The sequence below is a fragment of the Macaca thibetana genome, chromosome 3, assembly GCF_024542745.1.
Source record: "Macaca thibetana thibetana isolate TM-01 chromosome 3, ASM2454274v1, whole genome shotgun sequence".
Taxonomy (NCBI): domain Eukaryota; kingdom Metazoa; phylum Chordata; class Mammalia; order Primates; family Cercopithecidae; genus Macaca; species Macaca thibetana.
The window spans coordinates 8,372,276-8,395,155 of NC_065580.1; the positions used below are offsets into that span (position 1 = coordinate 8,372,276).

Here is a 22,880-nt window from a genome sequence, read left to right on the forward strand (position 1 = left end):
GGGAGTGGCAGGGTAGAGCCACCAGGGGGTCATAAACGCCCTTCTGTGATGTGGCACCAGACAGAAGGGCCTTTGGCCTCACCCCTGTGAACCTTTCCCTGAAGGGTCGGGCAGAAGGTGGGCACCCTCTCTGCAGCAGGGCATGGCATGGCATCCCACACTCTCAGTGACCACAGGGACCTCTAGGGCCACGCAGGTTCTCTCCTGCACCTCCCCCTATACATACAAGAGCTCCTGGATCCCTACCTCTGAGTTCTTTTGGGTTCTTGGGGATAGAGGCCCAGCAAGGATGCAGTGACTTTTTGTCCTTGAGTCTGACATTAGGGTATCCCTTCCCCTCCCAGCCCCAATTTCCTGGAACCCCCACACCCCCATGACTCAAGTGGGGGACACAAAAGAGCAGGAAGTTGCCATCCAGGGCCTCCACCCCCACCCTGTCATTCAGTGACGCATGCTTCCCAGGGCTGCAGGTCAGCAGAGAGACTAGGGCCGAGGCAGGGTCAGCCGGCCAGGGAAGAGCTCAATGCCTTGGTGAGAGCATGTGGGGCTAGGGAAACTACAGTTCCCAGAATGCAGGTGGGGCGTACCAGTGCTCTCAAAGCACTTCAGGCCAGAGTGCATGCTGGGGTTTGTAGTTCTGTGCCATCTTGTCGGGGCTGGAGAAAGGCCACTAGCTGGACATCTGGTCCACAGGGGTCGAAGCCTCGTGATTTTGAGACCTCAGAGACTGAGAGAAAATTCAAGAAAGAAACAGAAGCTGAGAGATTGGGAGAGGCAGAGACTGGGAGCGGCAGGCAGACAAACAAACAAGAGAATTTTTGTTGGCCAGACTCCTCTGAAAAGCAGTGGAGGATAAGATTGGGGTGGGTCTGGGTGGGGGGCAGGCAGGCGGAAGGAACGGGCTGTGCTCAGAGCTCTGGGGTCACACCAAGAAGGTGGGGTCTGCCAGTTTTGGAGGGTGGAGGGTGAAGGGGCCTCATAAGCATGCAGAAGGCTGCTCCTGGACACTAGTGTGCCCTGCTGCCCCTGTCTCAGGAGGAGGGAGATGGAAGGGTGGCTTGGGCTTTGTCCCATGGCCCCAAGCCTGAGGCCCCACCCCACGCCACCACCTTGCCTTCCCAGTGGGGCAGGGGATGGGATCTAGCCCCTACTTTTCAGGCATCTTCTACCATGCTGGAGGAGACAACAGATCCCAAGTCTGGCTTCAATATTCAGCCACCACTTGAAATGTGCATGACCAAGGATGACTCATTTTCCTAGGTCCCGGTTAATGGAGCTGTGACTGGCATCCTCGGGGTCAAGGTGACAGCCAGCATCAGATGCTGACATCCTTCTGTCTTTTTTTTTTAGACAGAGTCTTGCTCTGTCACCCAGGCTGGAGTGCAGTGGCATGATCTTGGTTCATTGCAACCTCTGCCTCCCGGAGTAATTCTCATGCCTCAGCCTCCCGAGGACAACAGGCATCCGCCACCACACCTGGCTGATTTTTTTTTTTTGAGACGGAGTCTTGCTTCTGTCGCCCAGGCTGGAATGCAATGGTGTTATCTTGGCTTACTGCAACCTCCACCTCCTGGGTTCAAGCGATTCTCCTGCCCCAGGCTCCTGAGTAGCTGAGATTACAGGCACCTGCCACCACACCTAGCTAATTTTTGTATTTTTAGTAGAGACAGGGTTTTACCATGTTGGCCAGGCTGGTCTCGAATTCCTGACCTCAGGTGATCCGCCTGCCTGGACCTCCCAACGGGCTGGGATTCCAGGTGTGAGCTGCAGTGGACTGCCGTTGTCTTCTTGCCTGCACCACTGGCTGTGGCCTGTCCCTGTGGCCTCCTGACCTTTCCCAGGCCTTCCAGTCCCATCTGTGCTCCACGCTCTGCTAGATTCCTCTGGAAAGCAGGGCTTACCTTATGCTCTGGTTCTACCCAAAACCCTCAGCCAAGGCCAAAGCTGCTCCAACGCATTGGCCTGGCCCTCATTTTCCTCAGCGCACTGCTTGAATCCTCTGTTCTAGACAAATGGGCTTTCTCGTGTCTCCCTAATGGTCCTGTGCTTCCCTGCCCCTGAGCCACTACTGTGCTGTTCCCTCCACCTCTCCCTTCCCCCTTTGACAAATGAAAATCTTTCTCTTCCTTGAGGCCTAGCCCGGCCAGCTCTGGAGGTGCACCACCCATGCCTCCCTCCTAGAGAGCAGGTACCTGCTGCAGAAGGTGCTGGTGGCTGACAGCTTCCAGATGCCAGCCTTTAGTCCAAGGCCATGTGCTTCCCTGGAGGCTTGTGTAGGATATAATAAATTCCTCTTCTAAGGTTTTAGACTGTAAATTGTTGAGTACAATGAGTCCTGAGATTCTCTCCAAAGAACCAATGCATCAGTATGTTCAGCTCCCCTGTTCTTTGTTCTTCATTTTAAAGTTTAACTTCCATGTTCTCTTCATCTCCTTGCCCCTAGTTTCAGTAAACAACCCCCTCCTAGCCTCTATCACCTGCCCCAACCTGAGTCACCCCTGGTCACTTGCTCTGACCTGAGTCATCCTGAGTCACCTGTCCTGTAACCATAGTTCCTGCCAAACTGCTCACCCTGCCAATCCGGCTCGTACCCCTGCTCTCTTTAAAATAGCCAATTGCAATTAGCTTAGATTGTGTGGTCCAACCCTAGCCAACAGGGGAATGACACAGCAGTAGGGGCTACATGCATTAGGGATAAAAACCCCTTCCCTTCCCTTGTTCAGGTGTGCTCTCGCCATTTCTCCATCTGTGAGATTCACCCTTCTCTAAAAGTAAAATTGCCTTGCTGAGAAAATTTATATCTGAGTGCTACTTCTTTTGTGGCACTGAAAAATTCTTTCTAACACTTAGACAGTAACTGAGCCCCAGGGCGTCTGTGGGCTTACCATCCCCTGCTGGGCTGATGTGAGGCCCTTCTTCTTCCCTCCCTTGCAGATGTGAGCCCAGCATTGTGGGCCAGATCCTGCCCCTGCCTGTCCCGCTCCTGCTCTCAGTCGCTGTTATCTTTCTCAGGCATTGCCCCCAGTATTCCTCTTATGCTTCCAACTCCTGGGACTCTGCTTCCTGAAGGACTCAACCAACACAGCCGCAGGATGACTCCTCTGTGGGGCCTTCCTTACGTCCCCTTCTCCATGCTCCCTGGGTGGCTGTCCACAAGGCCCTGGGGACAGCTCTTTCTCTGGGTTCTCCTGGTCGTGATTTCTGGGCAGCTTGGTCTGTGGGTGCGGGTTCTCACTTAAATGAACCTGTGTGCTCTGGAAGACACAGGCCAGTTCCCCTCTGTGGGGATCCTCTGCTGGGTTGAGCTCCTGCACTGAGCAGGATTGCTTCATACATTGGCTTGTTTTGAATGGAGAGGGGCCATTGAGAAGGGAATTGGCTGAGGCTAGATGGGTCTGGGTGGGCAGAAAGAAGTCAATCTAGGTGAAGGGGAGGGGTCCAAGAAGGAGCACTCTGTGGCCACAGGGAGGATGGGTTTACAGTTCAGTACAGCCAGCACTGAAGGCTGAGGGTCACAGGGAGGATGGGGTCCAGTTCAGTATGGTCAGCGCTGAAAGCTGAGGGTCAGAGTAGGCCTGGATTGGGTTTGAATTGGGGTGGAGGATGCCATGGCAGGGTCTTAAGTAAAGGAGGAAGAAAAAGTCAAACAGACAGGAAAAGTCAGAGGTGAATGCTCTCTGGACAGGGGATTCCCTGCTTCCCCTTTCTTGGGCCGTCGCCAGTGTTGTCCTGAGTGTCCTGCTTTCCACCAAGGTGCTCTGATGAGAACAGCTGATTCCCCGCCCTGTCGGGGCTCTGCCTGGTGCTGGCCTGCTCTATGCCTGCAGCCCTGCCAGGAATGATGCCGATGCATCTTAGTGGCTGATTGCTCATGTTGGTAACCATGTTTTAAAGAGTACTTTCCGAAAAAAGTTTTCAAGGTTGGAGGTTTTGTGTTTGGCTGAAAGAATTTCCATCTTAAATCATGAGATCTGAAGCTGAATGGGCTTTGGAGATGATTTGGTTGGTAACTGAGCCCCCTTGTCCCTGACAGTGGCTGTGCTCCTGCCTCAGGGAGGGACGGCCCAGACCCCAGGGATAAGGTGACAGCCTTCTGTGGGTAAGGACCCCTCCCTGGGGGAGGGCTGTGCCCTGTGCTCCCTGCCCCCTCCACAACGCCGAAGAGGCGGCAAATCTTGCTCCTGCCTTCCCTCTCAGACCAGAGTGCTGTGTAGGGCTGGGCGGGGGACGCCTTGACCTTGGAGGGCTGTGTTGGGAAGGGAAGGCCTGGGGCCTGGGGTGTGTGCATGGGGGCCTGGGGGGTGAGGGCAGGGGTGACTGAGCGGAAGTCCCTGACTCTTTATAGCCCAGCCCGGGGCTGTTCAGTGTGAGCTGGAAGTACCCCACCCTTGCACTATGAGCAGCTTCCTTCCTGACTGCTGGCAAGGACGGGGTGGGGAGCGGGGAAAGGAGGGAAGGGAGGCGGGAGCAGCGGGAGAGGGGCGGGGAACAACTGTGGCCAGGCCTCCCCCTCCTGAGGATGTAACTCATGCTGAGTTCTGGGGGGCGGAGACATTTGCTCAGCTTCCAGATTGCAGAATTGGTGCTGAACATTTGGTGAGGGCGTTGGGGCGGGTTCTGGGGTGCTAAGGGTTCCAGCCTGTGGAAGGGGTTGCCTGTCTGAAGAGGCTCCTGTGTTGATCCTGGGCGCCCCCTGGCAACCTCAGCCCTTCTTAAGACAGCCACATGAGGGTAGCAGAGAGCCGAGGAGGAGCGATTCCAGCACAGTCCTGGGATCAGACACCATGAAGGGAGGGGGAGACCCAGGGGATGCAGGGGGAGACCCAGGGGTTTGGCGAGGAGCCCACGGCGTGTGTCTCTGAGCCCACATCGGGTGGTGGGTCTACACCAGCCAACTGGGGCCCCAAGATGGCTCATTTGGGCCCACCCCCAGAGGAGCAGGTGCCTTTATTGGGACAAATTCGCCCCTCCCTGCTTCCTGCATAGACCACGTGGGGTGTGTCAAACTGAAGGTTCAGGAGGTAACTTCACATACACACATACACGCACACACATACATTCATGCATGCATGCACACTTTCTCACACATACATATATCCATGCATGCATGCACACACATACACATACATCCATGCATACTCTCTCTCACACACAAATGTTTCGGGGAATGTTTGACTTCCCCACAAATTCATATGTTGAGATCCTAAGCCCCAAGGTGATGGTGTTAGGAGGAGAGGTGTTTGGGGTGTTGAGGTCGTGAGGGAGGAACCTTCCTGAATAGGATGCGTGCCCTTAAGAAAAAAACCCCAGAGAGATCCCTCACCTCTCCATCATGTGAGGACACAGTGAGAAGGTGCTGTCTATGAACCGTGGGTCCTCACCAGACATGGAATGTGCCAGCACCTTGATCTTAGACTGCAGCATCCAGAACTATGAGAAATAAATTTATGTTGTCTTTAGGTCACCTGGTCCATGGTGTTTTCTTACAGCAGCCTGAACAAACTGAGACACACACACATACATCCATGCATGCATGCACTCTCTCTCTCTCTCATACACACACACTCTCACGGCAGTGGTGTGGAAGGAAGAATCTAAACCTGAAGGTTGATCAAGGCCTGGAGATGCTCACATTTCCCTTGGGAAAGTGAAAGTTGGCCCAGACCCCCAGGAACCCCCAGAGGCTGGCACACCCCTGCCACTGCCAGGGTAAGGTCTTGGGTTTCCAGGTCACTCAGTCTGGCAGCCAGGAGGCAGAAGCGTCTCTGGAAGAGGTTCACCAGGCTCTGCCCCAGGGAGCCCACCTGAGGGCGGGGTGGCATCTCCCCGTGCCCCCTCCCTGCTCCCCAGCTGGGGAGCTCCCCACCTCACAGTTCTGTAGTTGCCCATGGGTCGTGCATCCTGGGCTCCTTCACTGACCAGACTCCTCATCTGGGCCCTGCCCCTCCAAAGCTAATTTGGGCCGAGAGCATCTGGGTGGATATGAAGGCTTTCCCATCCGTGGGAACTTGAAATTTCCCTTTTTTGGCCGGGCGCGGTGGCTCACGCCTGTAATCCCAGCACTTTGGGAGGCTGAGGCGGGCGGATCACGAGGTCAGGAGATGGAGACCATCCTGGCTAACACGGCGAAACCCCGTCTCTACTAAAAATACAAAAAACTAGCCAGGCGTGGTGGCGGGCGCCTGTAGTCCCAGCTACTCGGAGGCTGAGGCAGGAGAATGGCGTGAACCTAGGAGGCAGAGCTTGCAGTGAGCCGAGATTGCACCACTGCACTCCAGCCTGGGCGACAGAGCCAGACTCCGTCCCCGCCCCCGCCCCCCCAAAAAAGTCCTTCTTTTTTTTTTTTTTTTTGAGACGGAGTCTCGCTTTGTCTCCTGACCTTGTGATCCTCCCGCCTTGGCCTCCCAAAGTGCTGGGATAACAGGCGTGAGCCACCGCGCCCGGCCAAAATTGCCCTTTATTCTGGGGATCCAGAGTGAGAACGAGGGGGTTTCAGGAGCAGGCTGAGGCCTCCTGAATGCTCACAATAGGTGCCCTGTCTTGGGCTCTGAGGGCCCTACATACAAAGTCATCCTATCTGCTGAGGCAAAGATATAAGGTTACCTCGGACTTGAGATGTATGGTTGTCAGGGATCCATCTGACAGGCCCTGCCCACTTTCTGCCTCCTCGTGTCTCCCTCTGCTGCCACCCCTCAGCCTGGCCCAGTTTCCTGGCAAGGTTGCTGTGGCACTAGGTCTTTTGGGAATCGGGGCTTTGAGCCTCAAGTGTGCCCAGCACGGAAATTCCATAGCAACTGTCACTGGGATCGTCTGGGCAGAACCCTCTTAGGTGCCCCCAGGAGGGGCTGGGCCCTCTCTCCAGACCAGGGTGGGAGGAGCAGCCTTTAGAGCCCCCTGCTGATTTGTGAGATGTGGAAATCTTGACTCCAAGCCCTGGCGAACCTTCAGTCATTGGTGACTTGTCTTTTTTCCTGCTCTCCCCAAATAGATTACATGCCCCTGACTCCCATTGACCTCCTAGAGGCGTCCCTGACATATTTGCTGTTGATGATAACCTGAGGCTTCCCTGGGGCTCCCAGGAAATGGGGTTCCCAGTCTGTTGTCTGGTTTCCCAAACACCAGCCCCGGCTGCAGCGCTGGGCACTGCTGATCCCACCTCCTAGAGGAAGACGGTGTTCTGCCGCGCGGATCCAGAAGGGGGAGCTCTCAGGGCCTGTTCTTTTTCAGCGAGGAAAGATTGAATCCTCTCTTCCCGGACATTCAGCGCCCCAGCGTTGCGATCGGCCTCTGCCGTCACCTTCACACCCTCACTGGCTCTATGTGGCCCTGCACTGGACTGCTGGTCCCCCAGAGGGACAGAGATGAGGTCCTGACCACAATTCTCAGCTCAGCCAAATTCTCCCTAAGCCTTCCAACCTTGAGAAGCCTTCCCTTACACTTCTGGCTTTAAAACGATTCCTTCACACCCTGAAGTCAAAGCATTCATTGTCTGTCCGCGCGCCGTGGCTCACACCTGTAATCCCAGCACTTTGGGAGGCCCAGGTGGGAGGATCGCGTGAGCCCAGGAGTTTGAGACCATCTTGGGGAACATAGGGAGATCCTGTCTCTATTGTACAAAAATGAATAACATTTTTAGAAAAAGAAAAAGCATTCATGGTCCGCACGACTTCTTAGACTTGGGAGCTAGGACTATGTAACTTCTCTTGTCAGCTGCCATTATTTGTATTTGGCTCCTGTAATATTGTCTAATCATAGGTGAAAATCTTGTCTTTCCAACCAATTGCAAATAAGGCCAGGGACTGTACTGTATATCATATATTTCCTTAGGTGCATTTCTCAGTGGGGGGTACATAGAAAGCAATGGATAATTGTTTGTGGGTATATCAGAGAGATGATGGAGTGGGAGACCTGTTTTGTTTTTTTTTTTTAAACGGAATCTTGCTCTGTCGCCCAGGCTGGAGTGCGGTGGTGTGATCTCTGCTCACTGCAAGCTCCACCTCCCGGGTTTATGCCATTCTCCTGCCTCAGCCTCCCGAGTAGCTGGGACTACAGGCGCCCGCCATCTCGCCCGGCTAGTTTTTTTTTTTTTTTGTATTTTTTAGTAGAGACGGGGTTTCACCATGTTAGCCAGGATGGTCTCGATCTCCTGACCTAGTGATCCGCCCGTCTCGGCCTCCCAAAGCGCTGGGATTACAGGCTTGAGCCACCACGCCTGGCCTGTTTTTGTTTTTTGAGACAGGTTCTCACTCTGTTGCCCAGGCTGGAGTGCAGTGGTGACATCATGGCTCACTGCAGCTGGGCACGGTGGCTTATGCCTGTAATCCCAGTACTTTAGGAGGCTGAGGAGGGTGGATCACTTGGGTCCAGGAGGTCAAAACCAGACTGGGCAACATAGTGAGACCTTGTCTCTAAAAAAAAAAAAAAAATGCAAAAATTAGCCAGGCATAATGGCGCATGCCTGTAGTCCCAGCTGCTTGGGAGGCTGAAGTGGGAGGATCACCTGAGCCCGAGAGGTCAAGGCTACAGTGGGCCATGATTGTGTCACTGCACCCCAGCCTGGGAGACAGAGTGACACCCTGTCTCAGAAAAAGAAAAGTTAACAGCTAGCTGCAGCCTTGACTTACCCAGCTCAAGTGATTCTCTTGCTTCAACTTCCTGAATAGCTGGGACTACTGGTGTGTGCCATCACACCCAACTAATATTTTCTTTTTGCAGAGATGAGGTCTCACTATGTTGCCTAGGCTGGTCTTGAACACCTGGGCTCAAGCCATCCTCCCACCTCAGCCTCCCAAAGTGCTGGGATTACAGGTGTGAGCCACTGTTCCTGGCCATGTAAGACCTATTTGAACCTGAGTTATCTTCTCAGGTCCTCGGTGTTGGCTGGCTCAGTAGCTGATGATTCTTGGGATGGGCTAGGATATGAAGCTACTGTTGGGTTAGCATTTTCATTCCAAGCTGGGGTAGGCTCTTAATTCTGCCTGATATTGGCAGAATGAACAGGAAAAGTTCTGGAGAGCTGACAGAGCCACCTCTGTATCTAGAGTGCTCTGGTCTCTCTCTCTCTCACACACACATCTCAAATTTCTTTAGCTCTTGTTATATGTGGTATGTAATCCCCCACCTGGCTTGGTGTGGTGGAAAAATCACTTAACTAAGAACCAGGGGACACTATTTCATGTCCAGCTCCATTTCTAACCTGTGGCACAACCTTGAGGCAGAGTCCTTGTCACTGTGAATCTTTGTTTTATTGTCTAATATATGAAAGTGTTTGTTCCTGGCTCTAATATTTTATAAAGCAACATAAACTCCCAAAGTAAATCCTAAGAGTTGCAAGTGTAAAGTTCAGGGGTTTATTCACATCTTTTTCTGATGGCTGTCAGGGGAGTGAGGGAGGAAGGCACACTCTGAAAGCGCGTGAGACGTGGTGTTCTCAGCACTGACTGCCAAACCCAGCTCTTGTTTCACCCTGTGCTGCCTCCAGGAGCTACTGTCCAGCTCCAGAGGCATTTTCAGGATTTGGGGTGACCATCTAATGCACTGTGTCCTGAAGAGTGCCTCAGTCTTGTCACCTGGGCTGCCCTCCCTGGTTTTCTGCTGAGCCTGCCATAAAGTGTTTTCAGCACCTTGGACAGAGAAAGCCCCAACCTGGCTGGAGGCATTGAGTAGCTAAGAGAGCTTGGGATCTCCTCCAGGGCCAGCTTCCCTGGCAAGGTAGCCCAAAGCATGTCTTGGTTCTTCATATTTTTTAATCCCTCAAAGCTACTAAAAAATAAATCCCCTAATATATGTCAAAACAGTGTACTAGTTCTGCAAACTGTCAGGGCATTATTTAAAACAAAACCAACCTCTTTTCTAGAATAGTGTTAGGTACACATTAGGTGCTTAGTAAATACATTTAAAAAGGAATACATGCAAATTCAACCTCCAGACAAATGTCCCAGCCTCCTTATAATCAGATTCTTTCTCCCCATCAGCCCATCCTATATACTAATTCTGGAGCTTCCAGTACTTGCTAAGTTTTGGAGCCTCACTTGAAGCCCCTTCTCGTGTCTAAAAATCCAAGTCCTTAAATCAAAGGAACAGATGACTATTAAGTTTTCAGTCAGAGGAAACTGAAACTGGCCCCTTCTCTTTCTCATCTGGGGTATAAGTATAGATTGATGGGGAAACCCACACCTGACTCCTCTTTGGATCTTGCTTTATGAAGATGTTCACCACCTTCCTTTGTACCCAAGAAAGCCCTTACCATGCAGAAGGACCAAAATCCCCCAGGAAGTTTTCCAAGCTACCCCAGCCCACCCAGAGCCCTCCTTCTTCTGAACAACCCCTCCATGTATCCTCAATGTCACCAGATTGTTCTTCTGACATTTCATATCCAAGTTTTTTCATGTCCATTGGTTCTTTTCCCAGTTAGATAATGAGTTCCTTGTGTTTGTGGTTTCCAGTAGATGCTACTGTGATGCAAACACAGCAGATAAAATGGGAGATTGATCAGTCTCAGGGGCTTCTATCTTGTCCTTAGGGGTCTCCTGCGTCACTTATTTTTAGTATGACATAAATATGCGGGCTGGACTACTGGCTCCAAGCGCACCCAGGATGAGACAGCAGAGGCAGGAGGTGGAGGTAAAGATGGGTATTGAGGAGAAATGGAGGAACCACTCATGGGTGGGTGTGTTGCTGTGTGGAATTAAGGAATCACTCACTGCTAGAGCTGGAAGGGATCTCAGAGATCAGCTTGTTTGGTCTCCTCATTTTACAGGTAAGGAAAGTGAGATTTAGTGGTACTCCTAAAGTTACACAACAAATGGGCCCTTTTCCATCACCTCTGACCCGGTTCAAGTGTTGGGCGTCTTTCCCTTGGACTATTGTATTGCTCTATGTGGCAGACGATATTTTCCCAAGGTGGTCGTGCCAATACATATGCTTTTCTTCCAGTGTGACAGCAACACCCCTCCACTGAGAGGTGGGGGTCTATGTTGGTTCTCCTTGCATCTGATGGGCCACGATTACAGCAGAAGTTGCTTTATGTGATTTTTTAAGGCTAAGTTACTCAAGGTAATACAGCTGCTGACTGGACTTCTCTTGGGACACTGGCCCTTGGAACACAGCCACCATGCTGTGAGGGAGCCAAGTGGCCACACAGAAGGGCTTCATGTAGCTGTCTGGCCCCAGTCCTAGCTCAGGTCCCAGCCAACAGCCAGCACCAACCACCGAATGTAAGTAGATGAACCTTCCAGTCTCTAGTTTGGAGTAAAGCAGAGAAAAGTGGTCCTGGTGGAAACTACCCCAATTGCAAATCCATGAGCAAAATATATCCAGTTAAGCCACTGGATCTTGGGATGGCTGTTACACAGCAATAGGTAATGGAAAAACCTCATACCCACCTCATTTTCTCCAAACTATTTTACATGTGTCATTCAATCAATAAACCTTTTTTGGATACCTACTCTTTGCCAGGGTCTGTACAAAGACAGACATAATATCTACATTCGTGGATTCTGCATTCAGCTGCCACTACTGTTTCCTTACTCTTTCCTGCCACTACTGTGTCCCCTTTGCAGACAGAATAAAATTCATAGTCCTCAGCCCTCTGCAAATGGTGCCAGCCTGCTGCTCCACTGCCACCACTTCAAACTATTTTGTCCCCAGACCCAATCTCCATTCTCCTTTCTTTATATATCTTTATGTTGTCTCTTCTATCTGCAATGCTTCTGCCCTGCCCCATCTCCAACCTTCAAGGACCTGCTCTGAAATTTCCTTCCCTGGCAAGGCCCTCCAAGACTCCTCCGGTTGAAATTAACTGACACCTCCTCGTAATCCCACAGCACTGACTGCAGACTGCAGTTTCTGTCTGCCCACCGTCTCCTCAAAACTCACTAGACTGTGAATCCCTGGAGGAGGGATCCTGGCTTATCTCTCTTGTCCCCCAGCAGTGTCTGGCACAGAGCCCAGTACTTAGAAAGCCCCCAGTAAACACTTGTCAATGCAACTAGTAGCAGAACCAGAATTAGAAGTCAGATCCCCCGAATCCTAGTCTCCAGGGCCTTACTTGCTTCTTTTGACATCACAAAGGCAGGGAAAATGTCCCACCAAACGTGGGGATCAGGTTGTCCAGAGAAGACCTTGGAATGTGCCAGGGGTTGGCGGGATTGCTACATGTGGAGCTGCAGAGGCGATGAGTGAAGAGAGTCCTGGCTTCTAGCTAGGGGTTTCAGGTGAGTTCCTTCCTTCCATCCTTTCTTCCTTCTTTCTTTCCTTCCTACTTCCCTTCTTTCTATCAATAAGCCCTGATCATCCATTTCTGGAGGGGAAACATGCTGTTTCTTTGATTCTTTTCTCCTCCAACTCCAGTTCATATCTGAAAAAAATCTCTATTCTAGGGACCAGTTGCACAGAAAAACAAAAAGCTCCACCATGTTCAAGCATCAAGGGACTGCTCATGCTGTTCTTCCTCCCCCAGGGTTTCCCAGGAACCATTGCTCTGTAAGCTGTCTCTCCTGTGCCCAGCTGACTGGAACAGCTTCCCAGTCCCCTGTGGGTAACCCCAGGCTCTGCTGGGCCTGACTTTGGTGGTGTCTTGCCTGGCCTGCTCCTTGGGGGACCTCGGGCAGAGCAGGCTTCCATTTCTCTTTTTCCTTCCAAGATGTCCTGGCTCCACGCCTTTGGACTGAGCAGGAGCAGAGAGCAGGGTGGGCAAGATGCTTTCTGCAGACTTTTCTCCCTAAATTGTTTCTTTTTGGGAGCTGGGAGGAGCCTAGATATCTCACTGTAGCCTTTCTCTTCCCTCAGTCACAGGCAGGGTGCGGGAGAGCTCTTCCCAGGAATGGTCTCTGAAATGGCTCTTGGAGCTGAGATGGGGGTGGGGCAGATTCTAGAGGCTTAACAGCCCAGCTCTTGGTATTAGGGTTGGACACTTTTCTCTTTGTCCCAGATCTGGGGGTAGCAGAGGTGGGAAGTTGATGGCAGTGGGGGCTTCTCCATCAGCTCATCTGAAGGCCCAGAAACGTTGCTTTGGGGAGAGCTTGCCCCTTCTCACAGCTTCTCTTCCTCAGCTCAATTCTTGAGTGTGGGGGCGGCTAAGTGGGTCTGCCTTCAGGCCTCCAAGGAAGTCAGAAATCTACATTCGGCTTTGACTTCTGAGTATGTGGAGTGGGTTGGGGGGAGAGAGGGAGAGATCTGGCTCTCCTCAGCTTGAGGGAGCAGCTATCTTCTTGCCTCTGTGCACAGAAGGAGGGCTACCCTGTGCCTGGGCTCCTCTCTGTTTGGGAGGATGAAGGGCTCCTCTGACTCCTTTGTCTTCCCTTTGGGATAAGAGCAGAGGCCTGCCCCAGCAACGTGGGTGCAGGAGTGGAGGACAGCTGGCCAGCTCAGATGAGTGGCTCCTTCCCTTCAGGGACTGGCTCTCCCTCTCCTTTGGTCTGGAGAAAGGGCCACAGATGCCCCTTTCCCTTCTCGCTCTCCCATGCCCATTCTCAGCTGCTGGCCTTTGCTCACTTTCTCTCCATCCCCTGGCCTGGACAAGAGGACACTTCACTCATACATGAATCATCCGGGATTCATAGCAGGCAACCCAGCAGCCAGGGGTGGCCGTGGGGCGGGGCGGGGGCTGGGCCAGTCATGGACTGGGTTCTACCTGGAACCCAGATGTGTTGATGCACCTGATGCCAAGTCACCAAGGAGGGGTAGCCTGTGCTGTGGAAGGCCCTGGGCCCCCTGGGGGGTGAATGAGGAAACTGCTGGCAGTGGAGAGGGCCTAAGGAATAACTGCACAGGCAAGAGCCTCTGGACTTTTTTAGAATCAGCTGGTGGAGCCACCTCCTTCTCTCCCACTGGCTGCCTCCCTGAGTCACTGCCCACCCACCAGCAAATAAAAAAGAGTGTCATCTGCTGGCCAGTGGCCCCATTTGGCCCCAGTGTTTGCATCTTTTTGCTCCTGGGTGGAAGGTGAGAGTCCGGGTAGGGTGGTCTCACTATGACAGTTCTTTCTGCGCCTTCCTCCTTTGGGACTCCGCTTCCTTCCCTGTCCTTTGTTCTTCCCCTCCCCCCACAACCCATGATGGTTCTCGCTGGTGACAAGACCCAGCCCCTGCTCCAAGGACAGAGGCAGCTGCAAGCCCTCAGGAGCCCCCACATGGCCCCATCCATCTAGACAGGTCTCTGATCCGGCTGCAGGGAGGGGACCCTCGGCTGTTCAGCTGCGACTCCTCCCTCCCCGCCCGCCCACTCAGCTGTCAACACTCGCCTCCCCGCCCTGGCCTTCCCGGGCCCCTGCCTGACTGCTAAGTCCGAGGACATTGCGCCCGGAGACCCTCACTCAGACCCTTGCAGGCGATGAGTAGGGGGCGGGCAGACACCCCGCCTGCCCTTGAGCATCCCCAGGCCTCCTTGCCTAAATAAGGGAGCCGCAGCTGGAGCGAGCCAGCTGGCCGCGGGGAGGGGCCTGCGGCTAGGCCAGGGTTTTCCGAGGGGCTGGGCCGCGGCCACCGCCGCAGGGCCCCGAGCCCGCCGATTGGGCCTGCAAGGCTGGCCCCGGGCTGCCGGGGGAGGGCAGGCCGCTCGCACACGGGGATCCCCCGGTTGGAACTTCGCGCTCAGGGACCTCTCTTTGATCCCGCAGCTAGGAGGCCGCAACTGCTGTCAGAATGTCCCTCTCTGTGCGGCTTCTCTGCAGAGCCCCACAGAGGGCTGTGTGTGTGTGTGTGTGTGCGCGTGTGTGTGTGTATGTGTGTGTGTTGGGGCAGGGGGCGTGCCTCTTCTAAATTTCACCCTCCCTTATTTAAGATCTCTGCTGGTCTGGGACCTCCAGATTGTTTTGCTTTTCCTATTTCCAGGGTCTCCCTTGACCCCGGACTCGTCTTCGCAGGGCCCAAGCCTTGCCCGGGTCACCCACAATAGGCACTGAGCGCATGCTGTGTGTACCAAGCCGGTGCTCGGCGTGGTGGGGAACCAGGGCATAAGGACCGGCCTTTTCCCTTCAAATCAGGTTTCTTAGCCGCTAATCTGGGGTGGGGGTGGAATCCCTTCCCCCCTCCCGGCCGCCTACAAGCCGGCCATCACACCTGTCCTCACGGTTCCCCCTGCCTAAGGGTCCCTTCCCCCTCTTCGGGGCGCGCGAGTCCCGGGGGCTCCTTGGCAGAGCAAGGGGCTGGCGCTGGGGGAGCACTCGGCGCGGCTCAGCCAATGGGAAGGGCGGGCGCGAGCGGTGGGAGGGGGGAGAGGGCGGCGCTGCGGGCGCGCGGCAGGCGGGAGGGGGCCGGGAGGCGGGGGCCGGAGCCGGAGGGGCGCGCGCCGCATTAACCCTTCCGCGGCCGGGCCGAGCCTCAGGCGCTGCCCGAGCCGCGGGCGCCGGAGCGGCTGTCGGCGCGGCGGCAGGCGGGAGCCAGGAGCCCGGGGCTCGGGCTGGCGGAGCGCAGCGCGGGGACGCGGCGGAGCGGGCCCCGCGGCTCGGCGGGGGCCGGCAGACAGGTGTGCCGGCGGCGGGCGGCTGGCGCTCAGGCGGCTCCAGGCCGGGCCCGGGGTCCGGAGCTGGGAGCCGGGAGCCGAGCGAGGACCCGGCGCCCGCAGTCCAGTCTCGGCCCCGCCCGTGCTCGGCTTGGCCGCGGGGTGCGGGGACCACGGCCCGGCCGGGCCACCCGAAGCCTAGTGCTGGGCCGGGTCGGGCCGGGGTGGGTGGGGGCCCGCCCGGCCCGCCCATGGGCTCAGGATGCCGGTGCGGAGGGGCCACGTCGCGCCGCAGAACACCTTCCTGGACACCATCATCCGCAAGTTTGAGGGCCAGAGTGAGTGGGGGAGGGGGCTGGGCGGGGAGGGGGCTCTGGGGGCGGGCCGAGCTCTTCCGAGTGTGGATGGGGGGGCGTGCCCGGGCCGAGTCCATCGCCAAGTGCGAGTCAATGGAGCCTGGTGGGCCCCAGGCTCTGGCGGGGGGCGGCTGGGGCAAGGCTTGGTGCACCGAGGCCGTGGGCACCGGGCCAAAGGGCTTGGGGCGGGAAGCTCAGCTCAGGCTTTTGGGATCAGAGAGTGTGCAGGGAAGGGACGTGGGATGGAGTGTGCAGGTGTCCCCAACTTTGGGTGCCTGGACGTGGATGGGGCTGTGTGCAAGGGCATAAGAGTGTGTATGACCCAAACCCTGGGATCCCGAGAGTCCAGCGGGCACACTGATCTTGCCAGATCTTGACTGTGTTGTGCCTGAGCGACTAGAAAGCCGTGGATGCAGGGTCAGCCCATAATCTCCTCTTGTGTGTGTGCCGTGTGTATGACCCGGAGCCCATGTGTCACCCATGAGTTAGACCCTGTATGGGCGGTGGGGTGGTGCCTTTGACAAGGCTGTGAGCTTGTGGGCTCTGTGGAGACAGGGTGTCCTGGTGCTAGAGCTGGGCTTTGAGGGTAACCAGCTCCCTGTGGTACCCTCAAGTTGTGGTTTTCTTGCCCTGGGCACTGTCACCTAATTCCCTTATGGGGACCGGGACTACAGCACCCCTAATGCCTGCCTGATAGGGAGGCTTCTAGAAGGGTCCCAGATTAGGCAAATGTCCTGGGTGTGGGTTTGCACCCAAGCAGCATTCATGTGCCTGTCCCTAAGGCTGCCTGAGCCACAGTGGGTGTGACTGCCAAGGGCCCTGGGAGTTGGGAGAGGATGACATTCCTTGCCCATGACCCTGTGAGCACAGGACAACGCGTGCTTGTAACCGTGGTGGGGGGAAGGAGGGGTCATTCCAATGGTCAGTATTGTGTGAAGCTGAGGAACAGGATGATCCTGAGGGGGTGGAGACAGTGACACTGGTTGAGGGCCTCCCTGAGAGGTGGGGGTGAGCCCAGGGGGAGGCTGTGGGCGGGCCCATGGGGAGGTTGCGAGGGGTATGGGGGAGAGCTGGCTTCTAGCCCTACCTTTGCCACTGACTGCCATGTGACCTTGAGTGACTCTTCCCTCTTTGGGTCTCAGTTTCCAGGTCTGTGGAGGAGGGGCAGGCTTTCTGTCCCATCCCTGTATTCCAGGATCTCAGTGAAGGGTGTGTGTGGGGGTGGGGCATGCCTTCGAAGAAACTTCCTCTTCTTTCCGAGGCCTGGGACAGAGGACAAGGGGTGATTTTTCTTCTATGAAGCTGAGGTGTGTGGCTGGGCCTCTGGACTGCCTTGGACTGTGGCAGAGCTGGAGGCTGAGTTAGGGGGTCTTTTCAGGTGACAGGAAGCCCTGACTCCTGGAACTGATGGCTGTCTAGGAGGTCTGGGGGTGCTTGGGAACTGGCCAAAAGATGACCCAGTTCCAAAAAGCAACTTCCTGGGGGCCAGGGGAAGGGAGAACCGAGAAAGGTGGGAGGAGGCCAAGTCCCGATGGCCTGGGCCTACCTCAGGGTACCCTGCTGCAGCCCATCCTTGCACGTAGGATTGCCTAGGGCTGTAACCTGAGGGCTTTGCCTGCTGGGGAGGGAAGGGGAAGAATTCCAACTGCTACTGAAAGCCCCAGCATTAAAGGCCAAAGTGGCCAGAAACTTCTGTTTAGAAAAAGCTCTTATCCCAGGAGCATCTTGCCTGGCACAAGTGAGGCTGCTGCCTGCCTGCTGCTCACTTGCCAACCTGGCTCTTGGGGCAGGCCTGGAGTCGGCGAGCCAAGTCTGGCCGAAATGGAACCATGGGGGTGCTCATCCTGGATGAGGCCAAACTGAGGAGGGCCTCACATCCCTGGCAGGTCCCCTATCTTGGGTCTGTTTTCCTACAAGTGGGGCCAAAGTCTCAGGCCCCTCCCAGGCTCCAGGTATTTCCAGGGTTTGGAGCTGCAGGTCCCTGTCTTTGCTTCCTATGACCTTGGGTTTCTGCCTGTGACCCTCAGCTTATTCTTCTGCCTCTGCCAGACCAAGGTTCAAAAGCTGGCTCTGTCCTTTACAAGCTGCAAGACTTGGGCATGGTGCCGAACTTCTCTGGAGTCTTGGTTTCTTCATCTATAAAAGGAGGATAATGACACCTACCTTATGGGGTTGTCAGAGGACCAAATGAGATGCAGCGTCCTAGGTGTTCAACGTGTAACTTCCCTCATCCTCTCTGGCACACCCACCCCTCAGCTCCTGACTGTCCTTGCGGGGTGGGGGTGGGGGGGTGGGGTGGGGTGGGGTGCAGAAGTTCCAGGGGTTACTGACCTGGTAGGATCCTCAGATAATTGGGGAGTGATTTCCTAGGGAGCCTCAGGATAAGGAGTGGCCCAGGGAGCGCCCCCCAGTCTGGAGAGCAGGGAAATTAAAAGCAGAATCCAGTGCAATCCGGCGCAAAGGGAATCCTGGCCGCCATCTCTGGCCTTTCCCAGGCTCCCTCTCTAGGCCCAGTGTTTATCCCTCCGCTGCGGCTGCTGACACGCGTTGCTGACACCCGCCAGGCTGGCCTCAGCCTCAGGCACGGAGGAGGCAGCAGGCTGCTGGCGGCCTGCCCGGGGGAAGCCACGCAGCCCGCCTGTGGTCCAGGCGGAGGAGGGGGCGCGCCGCGCGGCCGGACCAGGCCAGGCACCTGTATCGGGGCTCAGGCACAGCTGCCTTCACCCCCTGCTGGGGACCCCAGTCCCAGCCATGATTCCTGTGGCGGGGAGTCCCCGGGCGGCTGTGTGTGAGTGGAGAATGTGGGGAAGGGCTGGGAGTCCCCGATGCTGGGGTCCCCGCTCACGCGCACTGTCCTCCCCGCCCCCCAGGCCGTAAGTTCATCATCGCCAACGCTCGGGTGGAGAACTGCGCCGTCATCTACTGCAACGACGGCTTCTGCGAGCTGTGCGGCTACTCGCGGGCCGAGGTGATGCAACGACCCTGCACCTGCGACTTCCTGCACGGGCCGCGCACGCAGCGCCGCGCTGCCGCGCAGATCGCGCAGGCACTGCTGGGCGCCGAGGAGCGCAAAGTGGAGATCGCCTTCTACCGGAAAGATGGTAGGCGCGGGCCGGGGCGGGGCAATGACGAGGGGCGGGGTCAAGAGGGGTGGGACCACGGCGAGGGGCAGGGTGCGTGGGGGTGTGGGGGCGGCTGGAGAACGCAGCGAGCCCGGGCAGGGTTCTGTGGGGGCGTGACGCGGGCTGGGGTCCTGCGGTGTGCCTGTGGGAGGCGCGGTTCCGGGGCCTGCACCTCACTCTGCTGAGATGGTTTTCAGGGGGACAAAGGAGTTGCTAGGCTGTGGATCTGGCTCCTCTGGTCCTTTTTTTCCCTGGGCAGGTGTGGGCAGCTAGAGCAAGTTGGACTAGAGTTAGACCGAGCTGGGATGGCAGGTACATGCGTGGATGGAGGTTAAAGGTCAGGCTGGCAGTTGGGCGCTGACCTCCGGCCACAGGCCCCTAGCTGCCTTAGGGCAGTTGGTGCCAGGTGACAGGTCTGGGAGATGTCACGGAGGGACAGGAGGGCTGCAGGACTCTGGCTTTCTCTGCTGCCCCCCTCCTGCCCTGCGCTTCAACAGCACCTGGGGGAAGTGAGTGCCTCTCCTGCAACCTCAGTTCCCTTTGTCTCAGCTGTCGAGCGCCCTGCCCTGCCACCCTCTCCTGCGCCAGGTGTCTTTACTCAGCCACCGCCTTCCAGCACAGCTGCTCTGGGCTTCCGGAGAGCGGATAAACAGAGCCCGGGGTGGGGCTGCTCCCACACCGTGAATGCCGTGTTGGGGTGGGCTCTGGTCAGGGTGGGCAGAGCAGGAGGACTGGGGTCCCGCGGGCAGAATCCTGCTACAGAGGCAGCTCTAGAATGCGTGCAAACCTTGCTGCTTCCTAGCGTGTGTCCCATAAGCATTTGCTCAATGCCTGTGAGCCTGGCAGGCGCTAGGCTCTTGGAGATGGGCAGGACAGACGAGGCTCCTGCCCTCAGGGAGCTTGTCTGCTGTAGACAGTGAGCACACTCTGTTTTCTGTTTGGGACCAGGCCAGCCAGCCCTATGTACCAGCCCTGTGTGCTCAAGGTTGTCTGGGGTGACCCTGCAAAGCCTTGCATCCTCCGGGCTGTGCTTTTGCAGGCGTGCACAGTCTGTGGCATCACTGGACAGCACTAGAGCGGGCACGGTCCCTGCCTCCTGTGGAAGAAGGTTTGCTCACAGCAAATCAGGATTCCAGCTGGCAGGAGGCAGGGGCTATGAGGCTAGACTCAAACCCTGAAGGCAGTGGGTGGTTTCTAGGGGCTAGACACTGGGTCAAATGCTTTACTTCTCTTATCTCATGCACTCTACACAACGCAGGGAGGTAGACACTACTATTGTCTTCATCTTGGGGGATGAAGAAACTGAAGTTCACACAGTCACATAGCAAGAAAATAGCAGTTGGGAACAGAGCCCACATCTGTCTGACCAGAGCTCTGTGCGCTGTGTTCTGTTATATATTGAAAACGATACCAGATAGTTACAGGTCTATCTGTACGCTGTACATTATCTCATGTGAAATTTTATTTTAAAAGTTTGCCAACCACAGGTGTAATGAAGAGACTACGAACCCGTAAGTCCTGGGTTTGTGTCTAAGACGGTGCTGGAAATTATACACTATTGGACAAGTTGGTTGACTTCCCTGGGCCCGTTTCTACTTCTGGGATAACGTGTCTCACTTCGGACCTTCACAAGGGTGCTGGGCTTTCATAGAGAGTGCCTGCCACGGGCCGTCCTCTGTAAACACGGTGCCAGTTCCACTACGGATGTAGCTGTGCTGGGGATTTGGCCTCTTGGCAGCAGAGGCCGAGGGCTCTTTCCTTTGGCTGTGGTATGTGTGGAGTGCTCTTAGGTGGAGCTGGACCTCCCTCCTGGTCTAGGCTGGTCCCTTCTGGAGAGGATGGCCATGGGCCCCCTTCTGCAGAAGAGTTATTGTGGGATCACCTAATCCAACCCATTCGAGTTGCAGGTGGAAGGACAGAGAAGCAGAGGTCTGATGACCAGTGAATCAGTGGAAGGAGTGGGATTAGAACCCAGGTCCCCGGCCCAAGTTCAAACTTGTCCCCTCTCCAGGTTACAACTCCAAAACATGGGGCTGTGACCCAGAAAACTCTATGCCAGCCATCTCTGTCTGTCCCCTTCTTCATTCTCACCTAGTTTCCATGGGGCTCAGGTGTCTCCTGTTGGCCAACAGGCTGGCCTGGAGCTCAGCCACCTAGGACCCCATGTATCCTGGCATTCTAGGCCTGGGGTGATGCAGACAGATTTCCTCAGCCTCCACTTCTTCTGCCTTGAAACACTCCATCCCTCTTGTGGTCCCGGGGCCTGGCTTGGGCTGCATGTGTGCATGCCTGTGTGTGTACTCACACATGGGTGCAGTAGGGAGGTGGAGGTAAGGAATGCCTGTGCCACCCCTTGTTTCTGTCCAGGCCTTTCTCAGGGTCTCTGCCTGGGCCAGCCCCGGGTAGGGGGGAGCTGGGCAGGAGGTGGAGCCTTCTGCTGGCAGGCGCCGCCGTGGACAGCTGTGCTGTGTTGGTGCCTCTAGCCTTGCTCTGCGCAGTGTCAGGGCCTGGAGCCAGACAGCCCCATTATTTAGTTGCTGGGACTGCTGGGAGGTGGGGAGGCTAGACTGGGGGAGTGTGGGCTGAAGGGAGAGACACGAGGTGCCTGGGGCTCACTAGCCCTGTGCCCCTGGAAGTCAGGCCTGGGATTAAGGTGGAATTGGGGCCAGAGCCCAGTGGTGTGAGGCTGGCTGGTGGTAACATCCCCACAAGGCCCTGGGGAGGCACCCCAGGCAGCAGGTGCTGGCTGTGTCCACACCTGTGCTCCCACATCGCCATGGGGGCTGTGGCTCCTCCTCTGCCAGTCCTCACAGAGTCCCTTCTCTCTGTCCCCTGCATCCTCTCTGCTCTTTGTTCCTGCCTCTGCTCCCTGCTTCCCTGCCACTGTGCTCAGCCAGCCTGACTGTGCCCACCTTCTCGGCTCCTCTCCTGCTCCGCACATCTCCCTGCCTTTGTCTCCTGCCTGCCTGGTTGACTCTCTGTCCCTTGGTCTTTATCTCCTCTCTGGTGCCTCCCCCTGTCTTCTTCCCTCGCCTCAGCATCCGGAGCCTTGCTCCTTGCCTCTCCCCCTCTCTCCCATTGTCCCCCACCCCTTGGAGCCTCTATCTGGAAGGCTCCGTCTGACTGCTCATACCTCTGACTGGCCTGGCCTGGCTCCATGTCCCTGTGTCCCCGGGAGCTTGTGCGTGGGTGGGGATGGGGGTGTCTCTGGAGAAGAGTCTATTGGCTTCTCCACTCCAGCTGCAGGCCGGTTGCCATGGTAACAGGGTCAGAGGGCCCCCACTGCAACAGCTGATGCTGTGGCTGTTGGGAGGGGGTGAGGACCTGCTGTCCAGGCCTGCTCCCCAGTGCACTGTGCCCAGGGCCTCAGAGGTGGCTCCACACCCAGTGGGCTTCTGTCCCTGGCCTTGGACCCCAGCCTCCCAGGTGCTCCGGCAGGCCTCAAGCCTCAGACTGCCTTGAAATCCTCAGTACCTCCTGTGATCAGCCCCACTCCTCTGGGCCTCCTGCCCTTCTCCATCCCCCAAGGCCATCTGTCCTGTCTTCTTCCTCGCCTTCCTTATCCCTTCCTGTGCCCATTCCTTTAAATCAGATGCCCTGCTCTGTCACCACCACGCCTCACCTTCTCCCTCATGGCTGACCCCTCCCCAGCTCAGACACCCACTCTTTGCTTCTTTTCAGCCGCCTAGGTCTGAGCTGGGGATGAAAGAAGCTTTTCCTCGAAGGGAATCCTTGAGGCTGGGAAGGCAGGTGGGACAGGGATTGGTGCGTAAGTGGGTTTTGTCTTCTTGAGATAGGAGGTAGACCAGAGCGATCCCAGAGGACAGGGCTTAGACACAGGAGCATTTTTCCTGTGGGACTGAAGCTATCAGGGGAGTGCCCTTCATCCTGGGGACAGGGATGTTCCTATCCTTTTGGCCAAGGCCTGGTGCAGCCTGGAGACAGGGCCAAGTGGGAGAAT

The 22,880-nt window shown here is 56.2% G+C and overlaps 1 protein-coding gene across 3 annotated transcripts in view; it reads left to right on the top strand.

The window, feature by feature from the left end:
- Positions 1-15,295: 15,295 nt before the first annotated feature.
- The window catches only part of KCNH2 (potassium voltage-gated channel subfamily H member 2), a 33,401-nt gene continuing 25,816 nt past the window's right edge, over positions 15,296-22,880 (top strand). For 2 of the 3 annotated variants that reach the window (XM_050785773.1, XM_050785772.1), the window contains exons 1-2: positions 15,296-15,779; positions 18,668-18,898. In XM_050785773.1, coding sequence (XP_050641730.1) covers positions 15,704-15,779; positions 18,668-18,898 — 307 coding nt within the window. In that variant the 5' untranslated portion in view covers positions 15,296-15,703. Of the gene's footprint in view, positions 15,780-18,397; positions 18,586-18,667; positions 18,899-22,880 lie in introns of those variants that run through there. The other variant, XM_050785774.1, reaches the window with a different exon arrangement.